Below are 26,027 nucleotides of genomic sequence, written 5' to 3'. Positions count from 1 at the left end.
AATCGCCTAAAGCCTCCCAAGCCTACTGCGAAAAAATCGCTTCAACCACAGGGAAAAACCCCTCAAGTCTGCCATACTCACACAATTGCTGAAAGTCAGCATACGACACATCAGTCCCTCTCTGATCACGCACTGCACGCCATATCTCCAGAACCAGGCCCTCCCTAAGAGAAAGCCCAAAACCATCCATAGCCACAGGCTAGACAGTACCCTGTAACACACGTGCAAGACACGGCGAGGCCACCAGATGTTACCGCTGAGGATCAATAGATCACGCGGACACAGGTCAAGGTGTGATGAAAGAAGAGCAGAGTTTATTTTTCCTCCCAGGATTTATAGGCTTGTGACCACGGCCAGGGATTGGATGGTCAGGATAACACTTTCCCCCTGCAATGGCCATGAGAGATGCCCATCACAAGACGTGTAACAGAAAGAATGTACACATATCTATGTTTACAGTTACTGTCGTGGGAAAGTCCTTAGAAAACTATGTTAGCAAGCTCAGAAGCTGAGTTTTCAGGGCGACACCCCCTCTCTGGGCTGCTGGGGCTCCTGGCAAGCCAGGAGGCTCCCCTTCTCTGGCCTCACCACTCTGGCATCCCAGGAGTTTTGGACGGGCAGCACTGTCTGGGCTCCCTGTTTCAGGCTCCTGGGGTATCCCTGGGCCCCCTTGTTCATGCTCCCAACATCTGCAGGCTTTGGGAGCACCCCCAGCACTGGCACTGCCAGTTTCTGCTGCCCCCATTGCCGCTTTCCCTGCCAGCCCTGCTGGTCCCGGGCCATCCCCACGCGGCTCCGGGCTGACAGTGCAGCCCCTGAGGCGGGCAGAGCAAGCCCCAGCACGGGGGGAGCCTGCATGCTCCGCTCCCTCGGCAGCCGCGCCCAGCCCCGGGCACAGAGCTCCGGCAGCCCCCATTGCCGCCCCCTCCCCAGAGACCCCCGGGGACCCCCGCAGCCGGGGCTGCCTCAGAGCCAGGCGGCCCCCGAGCCCGGCTGCGTGGCCAGGGGGGCACGGCGAGCCCGGGGCCTCTGTGCCAGTGCTTGTCCCGCTCTCCGTCAGCCTCTGCCCGGCCCGGTCCCCCGAGCCCTGCCAGGCCCCGCACGGCCACGGCTGGCCCGGACCGCTCCCCTCGGAGCCCTCTGCGGACACGGCACCGGCCCGGCCACACGGACCCGCCTGTGCCGGGGGCCCACGGGCCGCCCAGCGCTGCCCGGGCCTCGGCCCCGAGCACAGAGCTCTGCCCGGGGGGCTCCCGGCCCGAGGCGGCGGCTCCGGGCCTGCCCGGCCGCTCCCGGCTCCCACAGCCCGCCCGGGGCCGCTCCGCCCAGGCCGGGGCTGCGCCAGCGCTCCCCGCACCTGCGGGGCTGCAAACCGCTGGGCACAGCTCACAAAAACACATTCCCCCAGCCCCACAAAAACACCAAAATCACAATCGGACATCTCTCCCACAAAAAAAACATCCAAACCCTGAAACTACAAACGCATCGCTTCCACCTTCTCCTCGTTCGCCTTCCCAGGGACCCCGAGCCCGCGGCAATGGCCCCGGAGCGGGACAAAAAGTTGCTCCGGCCGAGGCACTTTGAACACCCTGAGCTCTCCTCAGGGGGCCCTACAACACCCGCCAGTGGAACTTTGCCGTGCAAAGGAACCATTTTGGTGATCCCTGCGGCGGCCAGAACTGAAACTTTGTTCCTTTTGCCTCGGCTAAGAGACCCTCGGGCTGTTTTCTGCACACACTTCCAACCCCCAGCGCTTGCAGCAGGCGCTGCCTGCAAATGTCCCACTGCCAGGGCCCTGTCCTTGCTGTCACCCGCTGGGGCTGGCCATGAACAGAGCTCCTGCACTTGCATTTCCAGCTGCTGTGCAACCAGAGCTGAGGCATCTGCAGCTGCCTGAATGCAAAACCTGGCAGAGGAGCCTCTCTCGAGGGGGAAATCTCCCCTTCCTGAGCCAGCCCGGGGCAATGCTGCCATTCTCTGCTGCTGCTGCTGCTGCTGCTGGGGCACTCGGGGCTCTGGCTGAGCAGGAAAGGTGACCCTGAGGCAGGAGCTTTCCTTGGCTGCAGCAAAGGTTCGATGCACCAAGACCTTCCCGGCGCTGTGCTTGTTTGTTTTTTCCAATTAACTGTCCCTGTCAGCTCTGGGCAGAGCTCTGTAACTGGGTGTGACACTTGCCTGTGGCACTGTCGGGGTGGCCAAGGGGACCTTCCCTGAGCTGTGTGCAGAGGAATCCACAGCAGCCCAGGCCAGGGGTGCTCAGTGGCCGCTCAGTTCCACTGACTGGACGTGGCTCTGGCCGCTTCCCTTGGAGCGTCTCCAGGGAGGGAACGCTGGGGCTGCTGGCCCGGCTGTGGTGTCACTGCCAGGGGAACGCTGGGGCTGCTGTCCCGGATGTGGTGTCACTGCCAGGGGAACGCTGGGGCTGCTGTCCCGGCTGTGGTGTCACTGCCAGGGGAACGCTGGGGCTGCTGGCCCGGCTGTGGTGTCACTGCCAGGGGAACGCTGGGGCTGTCCCTGCTGTGGTGTCACTGCCAGGGGAACGCTGGGGCTGGCCCGGCTGTGGTGTCACTGCCAGGGGAACGCTGGGGCTGCTGGCCCGGCTGTGGTGTCACTGCCAGGGGAACGCTGGGGCTGCCCCGCTCCTGCCCCACCCCATCAGCTCTGCCAGCGCCTCCAGGGGACACAAAGGCTGAGCCAAAGGGTGAGAGTTGCACAAGGGGCTGAGCTGGGATCTGGGACCCATTGGGATCATGGAGTCCAGCCCCCGGCCCTGCACAGACACCCCAACAATCGCAGCCTGTGCATCCCTGGCAGCGCTGGCCAAAGGCTCCTGGAGCTGCGGCAGCCTCGGGGCTGTGCCCATTCCCTGGGGAGCCTGGCCAGTGCCCCCAGCCCCCTGTGGGGGAAGAAGCTTTTGCTGATCTGCAGCCCAGCCCTGCCCTGGCCCAGCTCCAGCCGTTCCCTCGGCTCCTGTCCCTGCTCACCTGGGCAGAGATCAGAGCTTGCCCAGAGAAGCTGGGGCTGCCCCTGGATCCCTGGAAGTGTCCAAGGCCAGGTTGGAAGGGGCTTGGAGCAGCCTGGGATAGTGGAAGATGTCCCTGCCATGGCAGGGGGTGGAACGAGATGAACATGAAGGTATCTTCCAAGCCAAGGCATTCTGTGATTCTGGGATTTTGGGAGAGATGCTGAAGCTCTGGCTCAGCTTTGTAATACATGGAATTGAATCGTGCTAACTAAATTGGAACTATTTGGAAAGTTATTTAGAAGCAATCAAAAGGATCAGTGCTACAACGCACCTCTGCAGATGTTACATGTTAAAATTAAGGTGCAGGATGTAGTTTAGAAGATAAGTGATATCCCAAGTTGAAAACGGCCTTGAGATGGACAAAATTAGAATGACTTTAGGCATAGGGCCTGAAAATCAGTAAATATCAGACTAATTAGTAGACTTACATAACACAACGCTTAGTACGCACGCGCAAACCTGTAAGGTTATCCAAAGGACAATGAGGATGAGGAGAAGCCTTCGCCAAAAGACCCCCAAAAGAAGACTGAAGACCCCCTAGCAACAAGTGAGGCATGTGGTGTGAAGAAAAGTGATGTAAAGTCAGAAAAATTGGAAATAGGAGGAGAATTAGGGGAAACATTAACGAATATGAATAAGCATACAGTATATAAGTTTAGCTTAAAGTGCTTTGTTTTCAATGTGAGGCAGGGTGGGAAGCCCCCTCCGTACCTCGGTCAGTTTTGTACCTCAGGTGGGGTGAGAAGCCCTCCCTGTACCCCAGTCGGTTTTGCTTATACTTTAATCATACGGAATTACTTGCAAATTACATCTATAAATTGCATTTTTTTATTAAATTGTATTCTTTTACTAAATTGCAGTCTTTTATACGAATTTTTTATTCAATTTACTAAATTGTATTCATTTTTAATTAAACTGTTATTAACTCAAGAGACCAAGTTGTCCAAATTCTAATTTCATTTAGAACAGTTTTATCTCACCCAATGTCTGGACCCAGCAGCAGCCATGGGTGGGCTCCTCCCTCTCGCTGTGGCTGTAACTCACCCAGGAGCAGCAAGTGAATCCTGTCCCTCATGGGCCAGCGAGTGCCAGAAAGGAACATAGAAAGGAACACTGCTCCTTGGAGAAACACAATGTCCTTGGGCTTCAGCAGAGCATTGAAATGGGCCCCCTCGAGCACCTCAGCTCCAGTGAAATCTCCTTTACTGGGCTGGGCCCAGGAGATCTCCCAGAGCAGCTGCAGAGGAGTCGCTGTCAGGAGGAGGGACATTTCTCAAAGTTTGATGTAGATCAAAACAAGCTCTGTTGGTAGCTCATTTCTGTTAGTGTTCTAAATGAAATTAGAATTTTGACAACTAGGTCTATTGAGTTAATAGTAATTTAATAATAAAGAAAAAATGGATAGAATTTAGTGCATTGAATACAGTTTTGGTATAAAAGAAATACAATTTAGTGAAAGAGTACAATTTAGTAAATATATTCAGGTATGTATATATATATATATATATATATATATACACACACACACACACATATATATATATATATATATATATATATATATATATATATAGTTTGTCAGTAATTAAGTATGATTAAAGCATAAGTAAAACTGACCGGAGTATGGGGAGGGCTTCTCACCCTACCTCATGTACAAAAAAAGCAATTCAAACTAAACTTATATACTGTACGCTTCTACATATTCATTCATGTTTCCTGCAAGTTTCCCCCTACTTCCAATTTTTAAATTACTATTCTTCTATGGTCCATGCTTCACTTGTTGCTAGGGGGTCTTCAGTCTTCTTTTGGTGGTCTTTTGCTTGAAGGCTTACACACATCCTCATTGTCCTCTGGATAACCTCACAGGTTGCACGTGCGTACTAAGCCTAGTGTTATGTAAGTGAGCATTGCGCTCCACTAATTAGTCTTATATTTTGTAATTTTCAGGCCTTATGCCTAAAGTCATTCCAACTTTATCCATCTCAAGGTCGATTTTGTCTTAGGACATTTCTTATCTCAAAATTACATCATCTACCTTAATTTTAACATGTAACATCTGTAGGGGGGTACATCTGCCTTGTAACACTAATTCCCTTGATTGCTCCTAATAATAACTTTCCAAACAGTTACAATTTAGTTAGCACAAATCATTGCCATTTATTACAGAAGGGTGTGAAAACAGGAGCATTGTTTGGTGTGGCCTCCTCTCTGCCTTTCACACCTTTCAGCGCTTTGACCCAGCCAAGAGCTTTCTCCAAGAGTGCAATGAAGCAGCTGCTCCTGCTCCCAGCTCTGGCTCTTCCCAGTCTCTGACCCTGCCTGGTTTTGTCCCTCTTGCTGCGCCCTCTGTTCCCCCAGGGGCCTGCCCCAGACTGAGGGATCAGATCCAGGCACTGCTGCTGCTCCCTCGGGACCAGCCCAGTTTGGTTGTTGCTGTCAGTGCCAGCAGAAGCCGTGGCTGGAGCAGCAGGTGCTGACAGTGGCCCAAGGCCTGGGGCTGGAGGGGTCCCTGGGCTGGGGCTGGGAGGGAGCTGCCCCTTGTTCTTCCTCTGCCTCACACAGAGCTGGGCCAGGCACAAGTGGGGCAGCAGAGCCAACAGGGAGCCTGCAAGACTCTTCCAGCTGTGCCTGCTCAGAGTTTGGCCTTGGAGCTCCAGGTGGGCAAAGGCAGCTGCTCTGGCCCCTCTGCGTGTGCCCGTGTTCAGCACTGCTGCTCCATCAGTCTGTGCCCAGCAACGGGGAAAAGCCTCAGCCCTGCAGGGCGGGGAGCTGCCGGGCTCTGCCTGAGCAGCTCAGCCAGCGCGAAGGGAGCTGCTCCACACGGGAAGCCAGAGCAAAGGGCATGCCTTTTCTAGGACATGTTTTCTGTAGAAAAACAAACAAACAAACAAACACGAAAAAAACATGAAAGATAAAAATTACTCGCAAAGATGTAGTGAAAAATCTTCTATAACTCTGGAGTAAGAAAGAGGTAACTGATCCTTTGAAAAAGAGAACTCAGCTTTGATTTTAGTTCCTTAGTTTGTACACGTGCTAGTGGAAAGGATCCATTAGCTGCCTTCCTTTACAGATTTGATGGATGTTTTCCAATGTTAAGATATTTTACACTGCAGTTAAAGGAATAGGAAATACATGTTCTTCATGACTGTGTCTTGAGTGTCAAAATTTTGCAGTTTGAAACTTGGACCTAAAGCGTTGCAAATGGAAATGATAAATCCCAATGGACTGAGTGAATGCAGCTTTTCCTACGGGATGTGCAGCACTCCAAGGACTTCCTCAGTGGGGCTGTGGGTGCTTGGAGCTTTGTCTTGTGCCACTCCAGGATGTCATGAAATGGGACTTCACCTGCCACCAGCCCAGGTCACGCTCTGCCACCAGCCCAGCTCCTTGGACCTTGTGTCCCCAAAGAAGACACAAGGTGTTTCTGCTGCTCCACCCTTTGCACAGATCCACAGAGAGCTGGGATTATCCCAAGTCTTGTGTCTCCATTGTGCCATATTCCTAAAGAACCAGCAGCCCATCCCGACGAATATGGTGAGTTATGTGGATGGTAGTCAGCTCCCTTTCCTGCCTAGAAATCCTGAAACTGCTTCTAAATGCTGTTCCCTTCAGTTCCTGGACACCTACCCACACAGAGCTGGGGAAAAAAATCCCCTGGCCATGGCTTACAAGGTGAGTTATGCCAAAGTTAGAGCTCTGTGGGAAATCTCTATCCATCCCTATCCTTTTAATATATCTATACATGGGGGTGTGCATGGATGTCTTGTATGGAAAGGAAGGAGTGTGCAAACAACGTGACTGACACTTTCACCCTCTGTGTTCATTCCATACTCATGGGTACAAAGATATTATGAAAACCTTTGCAAGGACAGACCGTCTGTCCATGGATAGAAAGACATCCAAGAGCCCCTGGCACAGACAGACCCTTCTGTCCATGGATTCAGAGACATCCCAGAGCCCCTGGCACAGACAGACCCTTCTGTCCATGAATTCAGAGACATCCAAGAGCCCCTGGCACTGACAGACATTGCTGCTCTTCAGCCAGTGACAGGATGAGTCCCTGAGCCTGGGGCTTGGCCTTCCTCGTGGTGAGGGGCATCAAGGAAGGCTGCAGTGTGATGGAGATTGTGATGGGCTGGGAAATCACTGGGGGAAAGGAGGGAGCAGTTGTGAAGTAAAAGGCAGGTGGGGGAGAGAACTGTTCAGAGAAGGGCTGAGCTACAGCTTGAGAAAGCTGAAAAATGACATTTGGGGTCATCCCAGATTGATTTCATTTCAGAAGTTATGGAACAAGTTTAATTTTGGGGGGAGTGTCATGTTTTCCTTTGGAGGTGGACACTCTGCAGACTTGAGCTGCATTGCCAAAATGCTCAAGTCTTTGCTGCAGGTCACACCGTTTCTTCTTTGGCTGATCCCGGCCCGGTGCTGAGCCCAGCAGAGCCCTGGCAGAGCCCAGAGCAGCCTCAGCATCCGCAGAGCCCGGCTGCAAGGAGAGAAACCAGAAACCGCCCGTCAGCTCAAGGCTCCTGTCCCCTTGTCCCAGCCAGCCACGGTGCCCAGGCCATGCTGGCCGTGCTCAGTGCTGAGCCCAAAGCTGCCCATCACTGCTGCCTTTGGGAGCAGAGCAGGAGGGCAGGACATGTGCCCAGCCTGCAGCCAGCCACGGCAGATCCAGCCCCTCAGCAGCTGCCCAGAGCGGGATGCTCCTGTGCCCGCTGCCATCTCCCAAAAGCTCTTGTCCCACCCATGCCAAGGAGATGAGGACCCACCTCACACCATCTGCTGCCAGAAGAAAAGCTGGTCCCAAACGATGTCCTCAGCCTTCTCCAAGGGCACGGCCCATCCACACCACAGCTGGTCCCAAGCACTTCCCGATCCAGACTGGACCCCACCCAGAATTCTTCCTTTAGAAAAACAAACAACAAATTAATGAAAATAGGTTACAGACAAAAAGGGGAAAGAAGAAAAAAGGTAAAAAATCTTATGTCTGTCAGGAGTTTGAGGAAGGCACAACCCCTCCATTCTAGGGAAAAACCCACCCACGGGTGAGGGAAGCCCATGCTTTCTCCCTTCCCCCCTGCACTGTCCCCCAAAATCACGGTGATCCCAAAGCAAAGCAGGGGAGTGGAGCAGCCCAAGCCCTTCCTTGCCTGCACAGCAAAGCAGCCGTGCTCAGGTTCTGGAGTCCCACCTGTGCTCCTGCCATGGGGGTTTGTTTGTGTTGGGCTGGCTGCCCCAGCCCCAGCCTGGGGCACGGTGGGTGCTGGGGGCTGTTGGCAGGACCAGGAGCCCACTCCCATTTCGTAACCACCCCAGCCCACACCCCCAGCCCTGCCAAAAACCAGCTGGGCAGCCACTGAAGAATCAGTTGCATCCACCCCAGCAAAGGGGAAACCTTTGGTTCCCAGCCAATGCACAAATCTGGGAGCATCCCCCTGGGTCTGGACTTACCTGAAAATTCTCTGTGGAGCCTGGCTTTCAAGAAGGTGCCAGAATCAAAGTCCATCATCGCCAGCTGCCGCTGGCCAGGTGGAGGAAGAGGTTGTCATCCTTGCTGTTGTCCTCCATGTCCCCAGCAGCAGCAGCAGCAGCAGCCCCACCTGGTGCAGCTTCTCCAGGGGCTCCTTCTTCCCTGGGGTGACACCAGGCTGTCAGGGTTCTGCCCAGGGCCCGGCTGTCACTGAACCAGGACAAGCAAAACCAGCTCAGATGGCGGCCACCAGTGCTGGGCAGAGCAGCTCAGCTCCAGCACAAGGGCTGTGTGTTCCCACTCGATGAGCCCTGTGCAGTGACACAGGCAGGACAAAGAAGTCTGGGTTTCTTTGCTTCTGATTGCCAGGGTATGTGTGGAGCTGTAACTTACCAGGTCCCTGCATCACTGTGCCTGTGGCTCTCTCCCTTCTTCTATGGCTGATGAATATCCTGCATCCAGGGATCACTGAACAGGTCTTCTAATGAGGGCCTGTCCAAGTAGTGCAGGGATAAACACCGCCTGATCAGAACTTGGCAATCTGGGGAGAGAAACCACAAACCACTGGTCAGTTGGAGAAGGCTCCTGTCTGCTTTGCCCCACTATACCCGTGCCCAGGCCACGCTGGATGTGCTCACAGCTGGGCCTAAACTTTCCCATCAATTCTCTGTTTTGGAGGAGAGCAGGACATGTGCCACCTCCTCAGCAGCTGCCAGAGCGGGATGCTCACGAGCCTGCTGCTGTCTCCCAACACTGGTGTTCCCCCCGTGCCCAGAGATGAGGATCCACCTTGGGAGAGCCGTTGTGGCAGCGGGAGCTGGGCCCAGCTGATGTTCCAGCCCCTCCTGAAAGGGTGCTTCCCGCAGACCATCTCATGCAGCAGGATGCCCAGGGTCCAGACGGTTGCTGCCTCGCCATAATACCATCTGAAGTTGGTCCATTCCGGGGGTCTGTATGATCGTGTTCCTATGGAATACGGATGGAGCTCATCAGGGGGATGCTGCTGCTCCCAGAGCCTGAGCCCAGCATCCCTGGGCATGTGGGGCTGCCCCAGTGGCACACGGGGTGACCTGCTGCCCTCTCGCCAGCACCTGGCACTTGTGTACAAACCCAGGGTTGGAAAAGAAGGCACTGGTGCTGGAAGATGGCAGCAGAAACCCTGGCAAGGCCCGACCATGACACACAAAGGAAAAACCCGCTCACAGTGCTGGGGAAAAACCATACCCACATCCTCCCTGCTGGCATTGCCCAAAAAATATTATGAACCAAGGCAAAGCAGGGAAGCACAGCAGTCCAAGCCCATTCTCACCTGCACACCAAACCAGCTGGTGCACAGGTCCTGGCTCTCCCTCTCTGCTACCCCCACCCACAGGGGATTTTGTCAGGCTGGCTGCCCCAGCCCCAGCCCCAGTCCTGGGAGAATCCCTGCTGCCACACCCTGGTTGGGCCATGAGATGTTGGGCCAGGAGATGTTGGGCCAGGAGATGCCGGGACCGGGAGCCTACCCCTGGGTGGGCTCACCTGCAAACTGAGTGTAGGCTATGTCCTGCAGGTAGGTGCCACAGCCGAAGTCAATCAATTTTGCCTGCCCGGTGTCCAGGTCAACCAGGATGTTTTCTGGTTTGATGTCTCTGTGCAGGACCCCGCAGCTGGTGCAGTGCTGCACGGCCTCCAGCACCTGCCGGAAAAGCTCCCGCGCCTCTTCCTCGGTCAGGAACCTCCGTGCTCGAATGAAATGCCGAAGGTCCTGACACCGCTCTGGGCGCTCCAGTACCATCACGATGGTGTTGGGGAGCTCAAACCAATCCAGCAGCTGCACCACACCGGGGAAGCCTGTGGACACCTTGTCCAGCAGCACTATCTCCAGTGGTGCGCTGGTGCCGTCGGGCTGCGGGAGGAGCACGGTGCCGTCAGTGGGGCTGAGCCCGTGCCAGGGCTCGGGGAGCCCTCAGCCAGCCCGGGATGCTCTGTGCCCTCCGCTGGCCCCACGCCCGCTCTCCCTCCACGTGTCCTGGTGGCTCCCACCCTGCCGGGCCCCGGCTCATCCCCGCCCGGCACGCCCCGGCTTCTGCCGCTGGCCCCGCTCACTCACCAGCTCGCCCCAGTGCCGGACGCGGTTCCGTGGCACCTTTTTGATGGCCACCTACAAGCCAAAGGGAGCAGCGGATTCAGCTCGCCGCCTACCAGTGTCCAGCCCCATCCTCCTCCTCCGCCCTCTCCTCCTCCTCCGCCCTCTCCTCCTCCTCCGCCCGCCGCTGGCCCCTCTGCTCACCGGGGCGCCATCCGAGAGCCGAGTGGCCGAGAAAACCCTGCCGAAGCCGCCGCGCCCCAGCAGCGAGCCGATCCTGTAGCGCTGCTGCAGGGCCTCCTGCGCCTTCCCTGGGGAAGAGACGCGGCCGTCAGCGCTCGGCCCGGGGCCAGGAACGGCCCCCGAGCGCTCCCCGACCTCCCCGGGCCGAGCATCCGCAGGCGTCCGCTCCTTGGAACGCGACAGCGGCGGCTCGGGGCCAGCGGCCGCGCTGCCGAGCGGCGGAGCTCGGGCCGGGGAAGCCGCTGCGGAGGCGGCGGCAACGGCTGCACCGCCTGTGTCCTCCGCGGGCCCCGGGAGGAGCCGGGGCAAGGGCCGGGACCAGGGCCAGGGCCGGGGCAGGGCTCGGAGCAGGCGGAGCCAAAGGGCGGCGATACCGCCCCAGCCCCAGGCACTGAGGCCCGCCCAGAAGCGCCAGCGCCAGCTCGGCCAGAGCCGGGCGGAGGCGAGAGCGAGGCGGGACGCCCGGGGCAGGCGCCGGGGCCGGGGCCGGGGCCGGGGCCAGGGGCGGGCCGGGGGCATGTCCCGGGCGGGCAAGGGGAGAGGGAAACTGGGAGAGGAGGGGAACAGAGAGAAAAGGAGATCGGGAATGGGTGAGGGACCGCGGGAGAGAGGGTGGAACAGTGGGAGAGGGAGAGGAGAAGATACAGAAGGGCGATAATGTCGCTTCTTTCGCTGCTTTTTCTCTTTGCGCTGCTGCCGCCGCCGCTGCTGCTGCTGCTGCCGCTGCTGCCGCTGCAACTGAAGCACCGGGGCCGTTTGTCCCCGGGGCCGTTTGTCCGTTGCCCGCTCGGCCCCGCGCCGAGCCCCGCGCTCCCCGGGCAGCCCCTGAGCCTGGCCAAACACGGGAACTTTGCCGTGTTGAGCCAAGAGCCAGAGTCGTGATTCCTGCACAGGGGCACAGCAATGCCCTTGGCTGCTGCTGTGCCTTGTCCCTGCTGAGCGTCAGACACTGTCTGAGCACATTCCCTGAATGCAGAATTTGTACCTGACCCAAGCACTGCACTTGTGTCTCCAGCATTGCTTTCCAAGAAAAACGGGGGAAGGAAAACTGGGTATCGCTCATGGTATTTTACAATGTCTAAAACTTGCCAAATCTCAGATCTTAGAGGTGAGATCCATTTAGAATGAATGGGATGGAGAAATAGTGCAAGATGGAAAAGGGAAACATAAAAATAAATAGAGAAAAATAGAGAAAAACATACTGGTCGTTTCTTTTGGTTTTATTTTCATTTCTTAAAAAAGCTGTTTCAGTTTTCCCAGAATCTTCTCCACAGTCCTGTCTGTTCTTTCCAAAAACCTGTCCTGGAGAACAAGGTGCAGCTCCTGTCTCAAGATGTGCCCCCAGCTGCAGCTTCTCTTGGCTTCCCACACTGTGTGTGCAGCACAACTCTTGCAGCAAAGCAGGACAAATTATCTGAAGAACTTGACAACTTGTTCTTGCTTTTCCTTGTGGACAGTGGAGTTGTGCCATTGCTAAGGTTTTCATTGTTACTCTTCTACCCGAAGAAATCATGATGAGCTGCCAGGAATTGTTAGGGAATACAAGCCTGGCTGAATGTGGAGAAAGAATCTCCAGAGCCTGCAGCCAGCAGTGGAGAGCTCATCATTCCAATAGCCCCATGGACACCTTGAAAGTGATCTGGAACATGAAAATGGGCTGACAGAGGGAGTTTGTGTGTTCAGTTTAGATGATTCTACATCTCTTGCACTGGTACAAATCAAGAGCACAATCAGTGGATGACAAGCAGCAGAACATGATAAGCTGGACCTCTCAGTAGATGAGAGAAAGAATGTGAAAACGACAAATGGAGGGAATGACTTGGTGAACTTTGTCTGTTAAGAAGGGTCATTTTTTCCTAATAATTCCCAATTAATTCCCTTTGCTTTTGTCCTTTCTGGCAAGGCTGTTTGCATGGCAGATTGCCCAGGAAATGAGAACCTGGAGCTTGTGGAAGTGCCTGAAAGATGCCCTGTTCCTCTGCAGGGACACTCAGGCTGAAACAGGAGCCTGAGGCCTCTCTTGGGAAGCCTCCTCGGAGCTGGAATTTGTGCCATGCCAGGAGAGGAGGAGGGGGAGGACGATGGGAGCTGTGTGTGAGGAGCAGGAGGTTTGGGCCGCAGGACATTCCGTCTGTGCCGCTGCCCCGCAATGGGCGGCCGTGCCCGGGGCTCTGGGCCTGCCCCGCGTGCGCTGAGCTCCCGACACTGCGGGAGCTGCCCGGGCTGGGCTCAGGTTCCCACTGGGACTGGGCAGCAGGCTGGGCTCCAGCTGGGATCAGCAGCAGCTGGAAATACTTCTGGGCATCTCCACTTTCTGCTGCTGCTTGGAAAAAATAATTAAGTGACAAGTTCTGTTTTTCCTTTCTCCTGGTGGATTTTTTCATTTTATTTGCCACTGCAGAAGCAATTTCTGTGATGGCCTCTGTCACTTGATTCTATTTCAGCTGCAGCAGCAACAGGGCTGTGTTTGAGCACTGCAAATGTCCAGCTGTGTGGCTTTCATTCCCCTCGACTTAGTGCTCAGGGACTTGAGGGCATTTCAAAATCTGCTACTCATGATGTCTGAGACAAAAAATCCTGAGTTACTGATCACTAAAGCACAGTGGGTAGCACTGATTGAAAGAGGCAATTGTAGTTTTGCAGATAAAATTCAGGTGGCAGGCAGAAGAGGGACAAAAGCAGACGAGATCTACAATTGCCAAGGCAAAGGCACCAACAGCCTCCTGCTGTCACCTCAGGGTGAGTAAAACAGAGCTGAAAACAGCGCTGGAACCCGATCCTTTCTTCCTCTGAGGGCTGGCTCAGGGCAGCAGAGGCGGGCCCTGAGGAAGCCTGAGGGCTGTTTGTGGGGGATTGTTGCTGTAGTCCAGAATTGCCCTGGCAAAAGCCCTGGGGAGCCGAGGCAGGAGCAGGTGGGAAGGGCCGGCGCTGCTGCTGCTCGTGGCCGGGAGCCCCGGCCGGGCCGGGCCTGCGCCCGCTGCGCTGCGGCTGCTGCTGCTGCCAGAGCCGGGCGGGACTCGGGGACAGGGAATGGACACGGGGGGACAGCAAAGGCCTTGGGGGCTGCAGGGATGTTGGTGCTCGGGCCAGCGCCAGCACAGAGCTTCAGCCCGCAATGAAGCCCGAGGGAAACGCTGGCGAAAGGCTCCATTCAGCCTTTCTTTACTCGGCGCTGTGAAGGGACCGAAATAAAAGGAGAACAAGCAGGGCCCGACCCCTTCTCCTTTGGGAGGAGCCCCGCGCCTGGGGCTGTGAGGGGCCGTGAGGGGCTGTGAGGGGAAATGAAGGGCTGTGAGGGGCTATGAGAGGTTCTACAGGGCCATGAGAAGTTCCATGGAGCCGTGAGGGGCTGTGAGGGGCCATGAGGAGCCTCAGCCCTGGCAGGAGGGGGTGCCACCATGTCCCCAGGGCAGGGCAGCCGTGAGGGGCTGTGAGTGCAGACGTGGCAGCAGAGCGGGCTTGGGGCAGCTCTGGGAGAGGATGAGACCCTTCCCCAGCTCCAAACCACACCAGACCCACCATTAACAGGATTTTCCATCTTGAGAATGCACTTGCAACTTGGACTTGACTGTACAGTTTTATCCCAGTGGGAAAAGCAAGAGACTTTCAGTCATTGTTTTTCAATGTGTGTTTCACATACATTTCAGTGTGACATCCAGCCATTGTTATTAGTGTCTAAGATTTAAAAGTCTTAACAATGAAAAGTAATACTAATAAATAATAATAACAACAAGAACAAGAAATGAAGCCCTGAATCCCAACAATCAGCTCAGAAACATGCTTTTGTTTGTAGTAAAAGATTAGTACTAAAGGAATAAATGAAAGAGTTTTAATTTGTAAATCAGACAAAAGACGTTTCATCTTTTTCCAAGGTTCTGGTCCCCTACCACCAGGGTCATTTCCTTTACTCTCCCACTTTCTAATAGTTAGAAAGGAGTTAAGCACACCAGAAAAGGCAACAGCTCCTGTTTCAAAGGGAAGCAGCCACCACTCCAGTGAACCTGAATTGTCCCCAGGCACGTGTGTGCACTTGAAGGGTGAGCAGGTGTTGGGAGAGATCTCAAACTCCTTCTAAGGCTGTGAGAAACCCACAAGTGGCAAAGTATCATTGTGGGTCAACTCCAGCTGAAATTCCATTCCCCCACACCCTCCAAATGGGCAGGCAGGGCTGGGCTCTGGCACGGTTCAGTTTTGAGTGCCTTGTGCTCCCTGGTAGGGAAGTGATCCTATCAACTCTGGTACTGATGGATTGTGGTATGGCTGCTGAAGGAGGAGAGGGAATCTCAGCAGACAGGAAAGTCTCTTCTTCTCCTTTCTCACTGTAGAAAGAGAAATTCTCTCCAAAGAGAAATGCCTGTGCTGGGTTTCCATGGGACCCCTTCCCTCAGCCCACTGAGGCTGACCCACTGTGTGCTCTGCAGGAGCCAAAGCCAGAGGAGTCCCAATATCAGTCACCACATGGTCCCCACACAGCAGGAGAAAGCACTGCTTGCAGTGGGGCTGCTGATCTGTGACCCATCCTGATTCCATCCACCCCACTCCTCTCAACCACAGACACCAGAAGGATCCCAGGAAAGCCACAGTGCTGTACCAGATGCCAGGAGCACTCCCTGCTGTGGCCTCAGGGATGCTGGGTGACCTGGTTGATGAGCATCTCTGGTTGGTGATGGAATGTGTGGATGGAGGCCCTTGACAGGAGGTTGTTTGAGATAAGTGTGGGGCTGAAGGAGAGATGGCAGCTGTCAGTCGAGAGGGCAGGGACCCCGCTTGTGAGTCCATTGCCTTGGACACCCTCAGCCACAGGATGTCCAAGAAGTCACACAAGGCTTTGGCACTCTCATCCTTCTTTTCCCCCAAGTTCCTGCTTTCTGTACATTTACAGCAGAGAATCTTGTTTGTTTTTAGAACTAGAACAAAGATCCCAGAGGGAACAAGCCTTGCTGGTTTTAATCAGAAGCATCAGTGAACAGAAGTTGTGTTTTCTTTTCTTTGGTCACATCTTTGTTCCTTCTGAGTGTCCAGGCTGGGCTGGGGGGGTGTCCTCGTTTGCTGCATTTTCTGAGTTCCTCTTGGATCCTTTGGAGGGCAATAGGTTGTGCCCTCTGAGGATCCTTTGTGCTCCTTGGTGACCCAGGAGAACCTTCCAGGAGGTTTTTGGGTGAGCTGCTGCTGTGATGTCACAGGAATGTTGCCATGTCCTTGTGGTGTTCCCGTTGCTGTGGGGCACAGAGGCCTCAGTGTCAGAGCGGCTCTGGGTGCCTGCTCATTGCCTGAGGATCCTCCTGCCTGAGGCATTCTCAGCAGCCAGCCCAGCCCCTGACGGGTGTCCTTCTGTCCTGGCAGGGGGACAGACAGTCTGCAGATGTGAGCAGCACAGCCAAAATGATCCAGTAAGTGGTTGCTGCAGTTTGCACTCTGGACTCTGGGGCTTCTTATGGGTATTTTTTAACCCACTTGGCCCCTAAGTCGAGCATTTCCCCAGGTGTACCATATGTGCCTTTGGGATTGCTGTGGGCTTTCTGTTCTTCCTTTGGAATGGATGTGATTTTGAAAGAAAATTGCCATTAAATGCCATATGTTTGGGAGAGCTCCTGCCAAAAGTTTCTTAAAAAAAGGGTTTATTTCTAAGCCAGCAGGGTGTGCACAGCATTTGGAATGGAGCCTGGGGGGGTTCTGTTCCCCAAGAGGAGAGTCTGTGGCAGTGGACCCTGGCACTCCCTCCGTTTGCTGGTCCAGCCAAAACCTGGACACAGCCAAGTATTTTGTGTTGTTCTCTTGCCTGTTGTGTGATCCAAAAGGACTGTGGCTCCAGGAGGGAAGTTGTGAAAGGAAAATGCTCTCTATAGGCATTGACTTGTTGTGTGGGAGTTCCCATCACAGGCAGCTTTTTCTCCTAACAGCGTCGGGTTCAGGTGAAGGTCACCTCACACATGGATACTGTGAAGCTCCTTTTTCAGAGAGTGGGAAAGGAACCTGTGGTATTCAGAGATCCCAGTTACTCCCTTTCAACACCCATATGAGCCCTGTAAGTTCCAGGATGATCCTTGTCACATGCCAGCACTCCCAGGATGGTCCCAGTTGCCTCTGGCTAGATCAACCCAGTCAGTCCCAGTATGATGCCATTTGCCCCCAGCGTGCTCCTAGTTGCTCCCAGTCACCCCCAGTATGAGGGATGATGTGCAAGGTATGTTGCCAGTCACTCTCAGATACTCCCAATATGAGTCCAGTCACTCCCAGTATAATCCAAAGATGGATGGATGGGAGGCCTGATGGAATCCTGGAGACCATTGTGACACTCTAGGGCCCCATGGAACCATGGTGACACCGAGTTGTCTGGGAGTGTTGATGTGCTGCAGGGTCGGAGGGTTCTGCACAGGGACCTGGACAGGCTGGATCCAGGGGCCAAACCCAACAAGGTGAGGATTAACAAGTTCAAGTGCCGGGTCCTGCACTTTGGCCAAAACAAGCCCTGCAGTGCTCCAGGCTGGGGACAGAGAGGCTGGCCAGCAGGCAGGCAGAAAGGGACCTGGGGCACTGATGGACAGCAGGCTGAGCATGAGCCATCAGTGAGCCCAGGTGGCCAAGGAGGCCAATGGCACCTGGCCTGGATCAGGAACAGTGTGGTCATCAGGACCAGGCCAGGGATTCTTCCCCTATGCTTGGCACTGGTTGAGCTTCATCTCGAGTGCTGTGTCCAGTACTGGGCCCCCAATTTTGGAAAGACATGGAGGGGCTGGAGCATGTCCAGAGAAGGGCAACAAGGCTGCTGGAGCACACATCTTGTGAGGAGCGGCTGAGGGAGCTGGGGTTGTTTATCCTGGAGAAGAGGAGGCTCAGGGGAGATCTCATCACTCTCTGCAACAACTTGACAGGAGGGTGCAGCCAGGTGGAGGTCAGGCTCTTTACCCAGGGAACAGTCCCAGGACAAGTGGACACAGCCTGAAGCTGCACCAGGGGACGTTTAGGCTGGACATTAGGAAATATTCTCCACAGGAAGGATGATTGGGCATTGGAATGAGCTGTCCAGGGAGCTGGGTGAGTGACCGTCCCTGGAAGTGTTTAAGGACAGTCTGGATGTGGCACTGAGTGCCATGGTCTGGGTGACAAGGTGGTGTTGGGTCACAGGTTGGACTTGATGCTCTCCAAGGCCTTTTCCAGCCTGGTTGATTCTCTGATGATTGTGACCCTGCAGGGCCCTGGGGAAGCAAGGGGGCCACTGTGACACTGCGGGGCCTGGTGGAACTCAGAGGACCACAGTGACACTGTCCCACATGGCACCAAAGAGCCAAAGAGCCATTGGGACACCGTGGGGCTACATGGAAACAAGGAGTCCATGGTGACAGTCGGGGTCCTTGTGGAACCACAGAGGCCACTGTGACACTGCTGGGCCTTGTGGAACCAAGGGGCCACTGTGGAACCAAGGAGACCCTGGTGAGACCCTGGGCCCCAGTGGGATCAAGGGGCCATTGTTCCATTGCAGGGACTCCTGGAACTAAGGGAACACCTGTGACATTGTAGTGCCCCATGGAACCAAGGGTGACACTGCAGGATCTTGTGTAACCTGGGCTCCACTGTGGCACTGCACCACCAAGGGATTCATTGTGGCACTCGGAGGCCTCATGGAACCAAGAGGCCCCTATGACACTGCAGGGCCTTGTGGAAGCATGCAGAACATTGTGACAGAGCAGGACGTCATGTCATGATGGGGCCATTGGGATACTGCAGGGCCCCAGGGAACCAAAGGGACTTTGTGACTCTGGGCGGCCTGATGGAATCCTGGAGACCATTGTGACACTCTAGGGCCTCATGGAACCGTGGTGACACCAAGTTGGCTGGGAGTGTTGATGTGCTGCAGGATAGGAGGGTTCTGCACAGGGACTTGGACAGGCTGGATCCAGGGGCCAGACCCAACAAGGTGAGGTTTAACAAGTCCAAGTGCTGGGTCCTACACTTTGGCCGCAACAACCCCTGCAGTGCTCCAGGCTGGGGACAGAGAGGCTGGCCAGCAGGCAGGCAGAAAGGGAGCTGGGGCACTGATGGACAGCAGGCTGGGCATGAACCATCAGTGTGCCCAGGTGGCCAAGGAGGCCAATGGCACCTGGCCTGGATCAGGAACAGTGTGGTCATCAGGACCAGGCCAGGGATTCTTCCCCTATGCTTGGCACTGGTTGAGCTGCACCTCGAGTGCTGTGTCCAGTTCTGGGCCCATAATTTTGGAAAGACATGGAAGGGTTGGAGAGTGTCCAGAGAAGGGCAACAAGGCTGGTGACAGGTCTGGAGCACACATTGTGTGAGGGGAAGCTGAGGGAGATGGGGTTGTTAATCCAGGAGAAGAGGAGGTTCAGGGAAGACAAGGTGGTGTCATGGCACAAGTTGGACTTGATGATCTCCAAGGTCTTTTCCAACTTTGCTAACTCTGTGATTCTCTGAAACCACCCTTGGAGCAGGTGCAGGATGAGCCCTGGGCCTTCTCTTCGCAACTTCCAGCAGCCCAGGTCCCTCAGCTTCTCCACACAGCCCCCAAAACCCATCCTGTCAGTCCTTCAAAGCCTTTCCAGCTCCTCGTCGTTGCCCAGAAAAGGGAGCCCCACAGCCAGACACAGTAGCCCAGATGTGCCCCCCTGGCCTGTGCTGCCTCTGGCAAGGGAGCAGCATGAGGCACTGCAGAACCCTGCAGACAATTCCTGAAGCACCTGTAGGATGATCCTGCTCCCCGAGGGACCTTCTCATGGTGCCAGCTCAGGAACTGAAATGGGGAGTGGGGGCAGAGAGGAAAGGGCAAACAGGGATGGGCTGTTTGCAGGGGAGGGAATAGGGGTGGGAAATAGGAAGAAATCTGGAGCAGGAAGAGTAAAGAAAGCAAAGGTAAAGTAAAGGAAATGCTCAAGGCAGTCTGGGGGTGACTGCCAGGCAGCCCTGGCTCTGAGCAACAACATCTGCAGTGGCACAGGAAACTCACAGCTCATGAGTACAAACTTTCTGTGTGACTTCAGAGGCCACGACAAACCTGAGTGTTTTCCCTCCCGTCCCCCAGCCCTTCCTGGCCCCTGGGGCTGATGGCATTTGTGCTCCCTCAGGTTCATCTCCCCACAGCAGCACCATAGGGGTGCTGACACCTGCTCTGGGCAGTGCAAACAGGGGCTCCTGAGCCAGTGCTGCTGTGTCTGTGCCTGCAAGGATGCGGCACCTCTCTGAGCTGGGGGAGGGGCCAGGGCTGCACAGGGGGGATGTTGTTGGCAGCTCCATGAGGATTCTCTGGGATGCTGTGCTGGGGTGTCCAGAGCAATGGGGATGGATCAGCCCCTGCTCTGCTGCTCCTTCCTGTCTCCCCCAGGGACCTTGCAGAGCCCCAGCCATGCTGTTTGCCCCCAGCCTGCCCACGGCCACCCTGGGGCTGCTCACGGGGGTTTTCTGTGCTGAGCATTGGCCTGGGTGTGTTCTTGAGAGAGCCTGGACAATGAGCCTGGAGCCCCCAGGCCCTGCCCTGAGGCGTCAGCGCTGCCCCAGCAGTGCCCATGGCCTGTCCCTGCTGCAGCCCTGGCACTGCCACCCCCAGGGCTGTGCCCGGCCCCGAGAGCACTCAGGCCCTGCAGCAACACCAGGGCAGGAGGGCAGCGGGGCAGTGGCACGGGAGCAGCACTGGCAACACCAAGTGCTGCTGCTCCTGGGCACAGCTGCTGTGCCAGCACTGATCTGCCCCAGCTCTGCACACAGACACTGCTGCTGCAGCTCCAGAGAGGGGAACAAAAAGGAGATCTCAGGAGAAAACTTTTCTAGGAGATCCTTTAGTTCCTTTAAAGCTACCAAGAGCGCAGCCACTCATTGGCACAGTCTGTGGCCAAAGGGAAGATGAAGAGAGAAACAAAATGAGAAATGGCACAAACAATGATATTTTATTGTGGACAAGATCTAAAAATGAAAACAAAGAAAACATCCAAAATGAAACCAACAAGAAGAATCAAAGATGACTTTTATTACAAGTGATTTGCAGAAATTGGCCTGCAGTTTAATGTTTCTGAAACCATCCAGTCATCAGTGTCCACACTGCAGCCTTGAGCTCCTGGTTCCTCAGGCTGTAGATGAGGGGGTTCAGGGCTGGAGGCAGCACCGAGTACAGAACTGACAGGGCCAGATCCAGGGATGGGGAGGTGATGGAGGGGGGCTTCAGGTAGGCAAATGCTGCAGTGCTGAGGAACAGAGAGACCACAGCCAGGTGAGGGAGGCAGGTGGAAAAGGCTTTGTGCCATCCCTGCTCAGAGGGGATCCTCAGCACAGCCCTGAAGATCTGCACATAGGAGAAAACAATGAACACAAAACAACTAAAAGTTAAACACACACCAACAGGAAGAAGCCAAATTTCCCTGAGATAGGATTTGGAGCAGGTGAACTTGAGAATCTGGGGCACCTCACAGAAGAACTGGCCCAGGACATTGCCATGGCACAGGGGCAGGGAAAATGTATTGGCTGTGTGCATGAGAGCACTGAGAAAGCCACTGGCCCAGGCAGCTGCTGCCATGTGGGCACAAGCTCTGCTGCCCAGGAGGGTCCCGTAGTGCAGGGGTTTGCAGATGGACACGTAGCGGTCATAGCACATGATGGTCAGCAGGGAATACTCTGCTGAGATGAAAAAGACAAGAATAAATAACTGTGCAGCACATCCTGCATAGGAGATGGTCCTGGTGTCCCAGAGGGAATTGTGCATGGCTTTGGGCACAGTGGTGCAGATGGAGCCCAGGTCAGTCAGGGCCAGGTTGAGCAGGAAGAAGATCATGGGGCTGTGCAGGTGGTGGCTGCAGGCTACGGCGCTGATGATGAGGCCGTTGCCCAGGAGGGCAGCCAGGGAGATGCCCAGGAAGAGGCAGAAGTGCAGGAGCTGCAGCTGCCACGTGTCTGCCAATGCCAGCAGGAGGAAGTGGCTGATGGAGCTGCTGTTGGACATTTGCTGTGGCTGGGCATGGGGACCTGTTCATGAGGAAAAAGACAGTGAAGAGTTACAGGAGAAATCAAAACCATTTCTCATGCACCTTCCTCTGCAACACAGAGTTTTTCTTTTTAAGCCCCCCCCATGTCTCTCCTGGTATTTTTGGCTATCAGAAACTCTCAGCATTTCTGCTGCCCTCTGGTAGAACAGAGTGAGTTCCCTGATGCAAGCTGATGACTGGAGACTGAGGGGAGATGATCTGTCACTTCATTCATTTGGAGTTTCTCTGGGCTTTCACTTTCCTCACATGAAGGATGTTTACTCTCCCCTGTTTTCCTTAAAGATCATCTGATATTTCCTTAAAGATCATCAGGTATTGCTGAGAGCAGATGGATCCACCACAGCCCAGCTCCACCTTTGTATCCAAGGACTCACATTGCTCATCTCACCAACCCAACAGCATTGTCACTGTCAGAACACCTCTACCTTCCCCCGTGGGTCTTTCAGATAACACAAACATGCTCTAGGACAGGTTTGCATTCTGCATTGAAGCTCCCAGCTGGGACTGAAATCTCAGGGAGACTTCCAAGTGTCCATATGATGGCTTTGGATGAAGGGAGATCCAGCTCCTTCCCTGGCTGCACTGCCAGCATTGCCCACAGCCGGGCACTGGGGACAGCGTCCCCCTGAGCCAGCTGTGCCCCCCGCCAGAGCCCCCAGTGCTGGGCAGCTGCTCCCAGCCCTGTGCTCTGCAGAGGAACCTGGGCCCGGGGCTGCAGAGCTGCCCCACGGCTCTGCTGCAGCTCTGCCTGCACAGGAGGGGCTTCACACCTGGGAGCCCAGCCCTGAGGGCAGAGGCTGGGCTGGGGGGACAGGAGGGAGGGGGCTTGTTCAGAGGGAGGGGCTGCACTGCAGGGGCTCCTATGGACATCTCTAAACTCTCTGTCACAGGATTTCTGGGCTTTTGTTTACTCTCATTCCCTGATCTTCTCTCTGCTTCCTGGAGATTTTCCTCCTGCAGGTGTTTCCCTGTGTCTGATCTCTCCCTGCCAGCACCCACAGATCCCAAATCTCTGTGCACTCTCCTTGGCCTGACAGAACGCTGCCTGTTTGCAGGGCTCTGGCTGGGGGCAGGTTCTGTTTGCAGCTTGGAGAAAGGACAGCTCAGATTAAGGCTGATGGGTCCAGCAAAGGTGATGCTGGTGCTGTCCATGGGCAGAGTGGCTGAATGCACATTAGCTATCTCCTGTGAAGCTACTGATCACTAAAAGTAACAGTCTGCATGTCTCAAGAACTTGTCAAAATTCATAATATCTTTAATATTTATCCTCCCCCCTCCTCCCTGCCGTTCTGCAATATTAGGAATTTGAATACAAAGTCTTAGGAAATGTCCTCATTTTTATGAAAATCCTTGTCTTGGAAATATTCTATGACTGATCAGAAGGCCTCAGCATGTCAGAGCTTCATGAGCATTCAAGTTCCCCTCCAGCAGAAATACTCAGAGCTGTACTCACAGAGTCCCTAGGCACTTGGGATGTTCCAGCTTTAGGAGATGGCTCCAGGAGCTGCAGCTGCATTGTCCTGCAGCCAGAGGCTTCCTGTGTCAAGGGCTGGGAGGGATTGTGCCCCAGGCACTTCTCAGCACCTTCCCAGCCCTGACTGATTGAAGCTCTCTGTGCCTCTGGGCTGTGCCCCAGGGTGGCTGCAGGCAGTGCCCCAGCCCTGCTGGGCTGGGAGAAGAGCTGCTCAGCAAGAGAAATGTGCTTTTGAAGCTCCTCTTGGTTTCCAGTAACTGCCTCTGTGCCAAGAGCCTGGCCCAGCTCAGCAGCACAGACACAGCAGCAGGACTTTAATGACCCTCTTGGGCCTTTGTGCTGAGGCCCTGAACATCAGTCCCTGAGAGGGAGGGGAAGAAACTTCTCAAGAAGTCCAAGTCAGAATCCAACTCCAAAGTTTCTTTTCCTTTTAATGGGTCCCACTGAGGGATGTGACTGAGAAAGTGTCCCCAGGCCCCAGGCAGGGCAGAGAACAGGAGGCACTGATGACAGGTGGGGATAAAGAGAAGCCAAGTCTTGGTGCCCTGGGCCACAGCAGCCTCTGTGCCAGCAAGGGCTGTGAGGAGACACCTTGTCCTGGGGCCCTGGGGCCTCCTGGCACAACCCCAGCAAGGCTGGCCACTGTCACCCCCTTGGCCTGCCCTCAGCATCCCCCCTAGGCCACATGCCAGTGGCCTCAGGGATCTGCTGGAAGGAGTCCCTGAGGAGCCTTGCTCAGGAATGGCCCTGGGGGCTCCTTCATGCTCTCAGGAACTGCAGCTTTTTCAAAGGACTTTGGCTTTTACTTTTGCCTTGGAGTCTCTGAGAGGTTTGTGCAATCATGATCTCCAATTATCTGCTGTAATTAGTCCCTTGAGAAGCTTTGTCAGTAACAACACTCAGTGGGGCTCATTAATGCTTCAAGGTACTTCAGGTTCTTAAGGCACTTTCCTTTCTCCTTCCCACTTCTGAGAAAACTTCTTCTGAGAAGTTTGTGCAATCATGGCCCCAATTATCTGCTTTAATGAGTCCCCTGGGAGCTTTGCATTGACACTGAGTGGGGCTCATCAATACTTTGAGATACTCAGGGTTTTTTCAGCGACTTTGGATTTTCCTTTCCACACTGAGTCTCTCTGAGAGATTTTTGTGCAATCCTGGCCTCCAATTCTGTCCTCCAAAGAGTCCATGAGGAGCCTGTGTTGGGGATGGACCTCAGTGGCACCCATTAATGAAACGAGACACTTTGGGTTTTTTTCTGACTTGGACTTCTGGAAAGGCTTATGCAATCTCCTCTCAGGCCCTGAGGTTCAAGGGCTGAGCTCCAAATGCACCATGGGACTCATTAGGATCAAGCAAGTCCTAATAAACCATGGCTCTGCCTTGATTTCCCTCTGGTCTGGTGCAGTTTTTAGGAAAGTTTTCTACAATCGTTACGGAGAAATAGTTCTATGAGCTTCTAAGAAATATGTATTCCTATTTTAAGGGGCATCTTTTATTCCTGTTCTCTTTGGAGCAGAGGGATTGTAGCATTCAGTAATGGATATTGGTCCAGGGTCTCTCCTAAGAAGGTCTGGCCAGGTCAGAGAAGCTGTGTCTTGAGGTCTGACCCAGTGTGGACGACCTTGCTCCACATTCCCCAGCCCCATCCTGTCTCTCCTCACTCCCCTGGGACCTGCTTTGCTCACACAACTGGCTGCACTCAGGCAAAGAGGGGTTTTCCTTCTTTAATTTTAGCATTCTAAAACTCCTGAGTTTCCGTATGGAAAACAGACACCCTCCTCAAGTGTGTGCCAAGCCCAAGGTGCCACCAAGGAGCTTCCCCTTCCCCAAGGCAGAACCATGCAAGGAATGTTTCAGACACACAGGAAGTTCTACAATGAACACAAAGCCAGAGTTGGCTGAAGGCAGAATTAGAGCAGCTGCTGAAGGCCAGCCAAGCTTTGAACTCCTGGCATCTGAAAGCACCAAGTGGGTTGTTGGGAGGTGTGTGAGTGAGCCAAGAGTGAGGGAAGGGAAGTGCTGAGAGCCCTGGGAGTGTTTCTGTGCAGACAGGCTGTGGGGAAGGGCACTGCAGAGCTGCCCTGGGCCAGCTGTGTGGGTGGATTATCATCCCAACCTGCCCTGGGCCATTGCAAGGGGCTGTTGCCATGGACACTGCACTGACCCCACTGCTGGGTTTGGGTGCCATGGCAATCCCCATCCAATCTGGAAACATGAATCAAGTGGTTTCCAGAGGTTTGGCTTGTTAAGGTGTTCAGAATGTGAGTGAGCCCTGGGGCACTGAATTCCTGACCTGAAGAGCTGAAGGCTGAACAAGCCTCTGGAGAAGGAAAAGGCAGCAGCAGCAGCAGCCTCCAAGTTGCTGAGGATGTCAGCAGCCCCCACTGAGGCCGTCCCTGCCCAGAGACTGTGGGGGAATGGGCAGACAAGGAGAGCGTCCCTGGGGCTGGGGAAGCAGAACTCAGAGGCACCAGCGGCTCCAGGTGGGAAATGGAGTGTGGAATGGGGCTGTGAAAGCCCTGTCTGGGCTGTGCCAAGCAGGAGAGCCAAGGCCTGAGCCCCATCCCCCAAACAACTCTCTCAAGGAGACCTTTAAAAGGAATTACATTTCTTTGTGTCCTCTGAGTTGGATGCACTGGAGAAATACTGATAAGAGATCTTCTGATAAGAGGACAAAACCAGAAAACAGTCTTTATTGGTAAATCAGAGAAAGTTTGACAAATGGTTTAATATGGCATTCAATCAACAATAAACATTTCTCAAAG

The 26,027-nt window shown here is 54.8% G+C and overlaps 2 protein-coding genes across 5 annotated transcripts; both read right to left on the bottom strand.

The window, feature by feature from the left end:
• Nucleotides 1–5,157: 5,157 nt before the first annotated feature.
• Nucleotides 5,158–11,554, bottom strand: LOC147647301 (serine/threonine-protein kinase pim-1-like). Of its 4 annotated transcripts, XM_086872317.1 has the most exons (9): nucleotides 10,768–11,554; nucleotides 10,588–10,638; nucleotides 10,017–10,383; nucleotides 9,285–9,461; nucleotides 8,889–9,036; nucleotides 8,477–8,705; nucleotides 7,795–7,929; nucleotides 7,001–7,508; nucleotides 5,158–6,953 (listed from the first exon to the last, which is right to left on the bottom strand). In XM_086872317.1, exons 1-5 carry the CDS (start codon nucleotides 11,323–11,325, stop codon nucleotides 8,930–8,932), a joined length of 1,260 nt encoding a protein of 419 aa, XP_086728443.1. In that variant the 5' UTR covers nucleotides 11,326–11,554; the 3' UTR covers nucleotides 5,158–6,953; nucleotides 7,001–7,508; nucleotides 7,795–7,929; nucleotides 8,477–8,705; nucleotides 8,889–8,929. The 4 variants fall into 4 exon arrangements, with proteins under 4 accessions (XP_086728443.1, XP_086728442.1, XP_086728444.1 ...); XM_086872316.1 differs by having other exon boundaries at nucleotides 5,158–7,508; XM_086872318.1 differs by having other exon boundaries at nucleotides 5,158–7,508; nucleotides 8,477–8,657.
• A 9,126-nt stretch (nucleotides 11,555–20,680) lies between these two features.
• On the bottom strand, nucleotides 20,681–25,942 carry LOC147647300 (olfactory receptor 14C36-like). Its single transcript, XM_086872325.1, has one exon. The coding sequence runs from the start codon at nucleotides 21,743–21,745 to the stop codon at nucleotides 20,813–20,815; it is 933 nt and encodes a 310-aa protein (XP_086728451.1). The 5' UTR covers nucleotides 21,746–25,942; the 3' UTR covers nucleotides 20,681–20,812.
• Nucleotides 25,943–26,027: the final 85 nt, after the last annotated feature.

The sequence above is a fragment of the Cyanistes caeruleus genome, unplaced genomic scaffold (genome assembly GCF_971803275.1).
Source record: "Cyanistes caeruleus unplaced genomic scaffold, bCyaCae1.hap1.1 HAP1_SCAFFOLD_11, whole genome shotgun sequence".
Taxonomy (NCBI): Eukaryota; Metazoa; Chordata; class Aves; order Passeriformes; family Paridae; genus Cyanistes; species Cyanistes caeruleus.
This window is presented reverse-complemented; position numbering and strand designations above follow the sequence as displayed.

Excerpts from the sequence above, each read along its gene's own strand:
- LOC147647301 (XM_086872319.1), bottom strand. The coding sequence starts at position 11,325 with ATGCCCCCGGCCCGCCCCTGGCCCCGGCCCCGGCCCCGGCCCCGGCGC. Across the intron at positions 10,639-10,767 it reads GGCTCTCGGATGGCGCCCCG|GTGGCCATCAAAAAGGTGCC; the intron begins GTGAGCAGAGGG and ends TTTGGCTTGTAG. Across the intron at positions 10,384-10,587 it reads TCCGGCACTGGGGCGAGCTG|CCCGACGGCACCAGCGCACC; the intron begins GTGAGTGAGCGG and ends CTCCTCCCGCAG.
- LOC147647300 (XM_086872325.1), bottom strand. The coding sequence starts at position 21,745 with ATGTCCAACAGCAGCTCCATCAGCCACTTCCTCCTGCTGGCATTGGCA.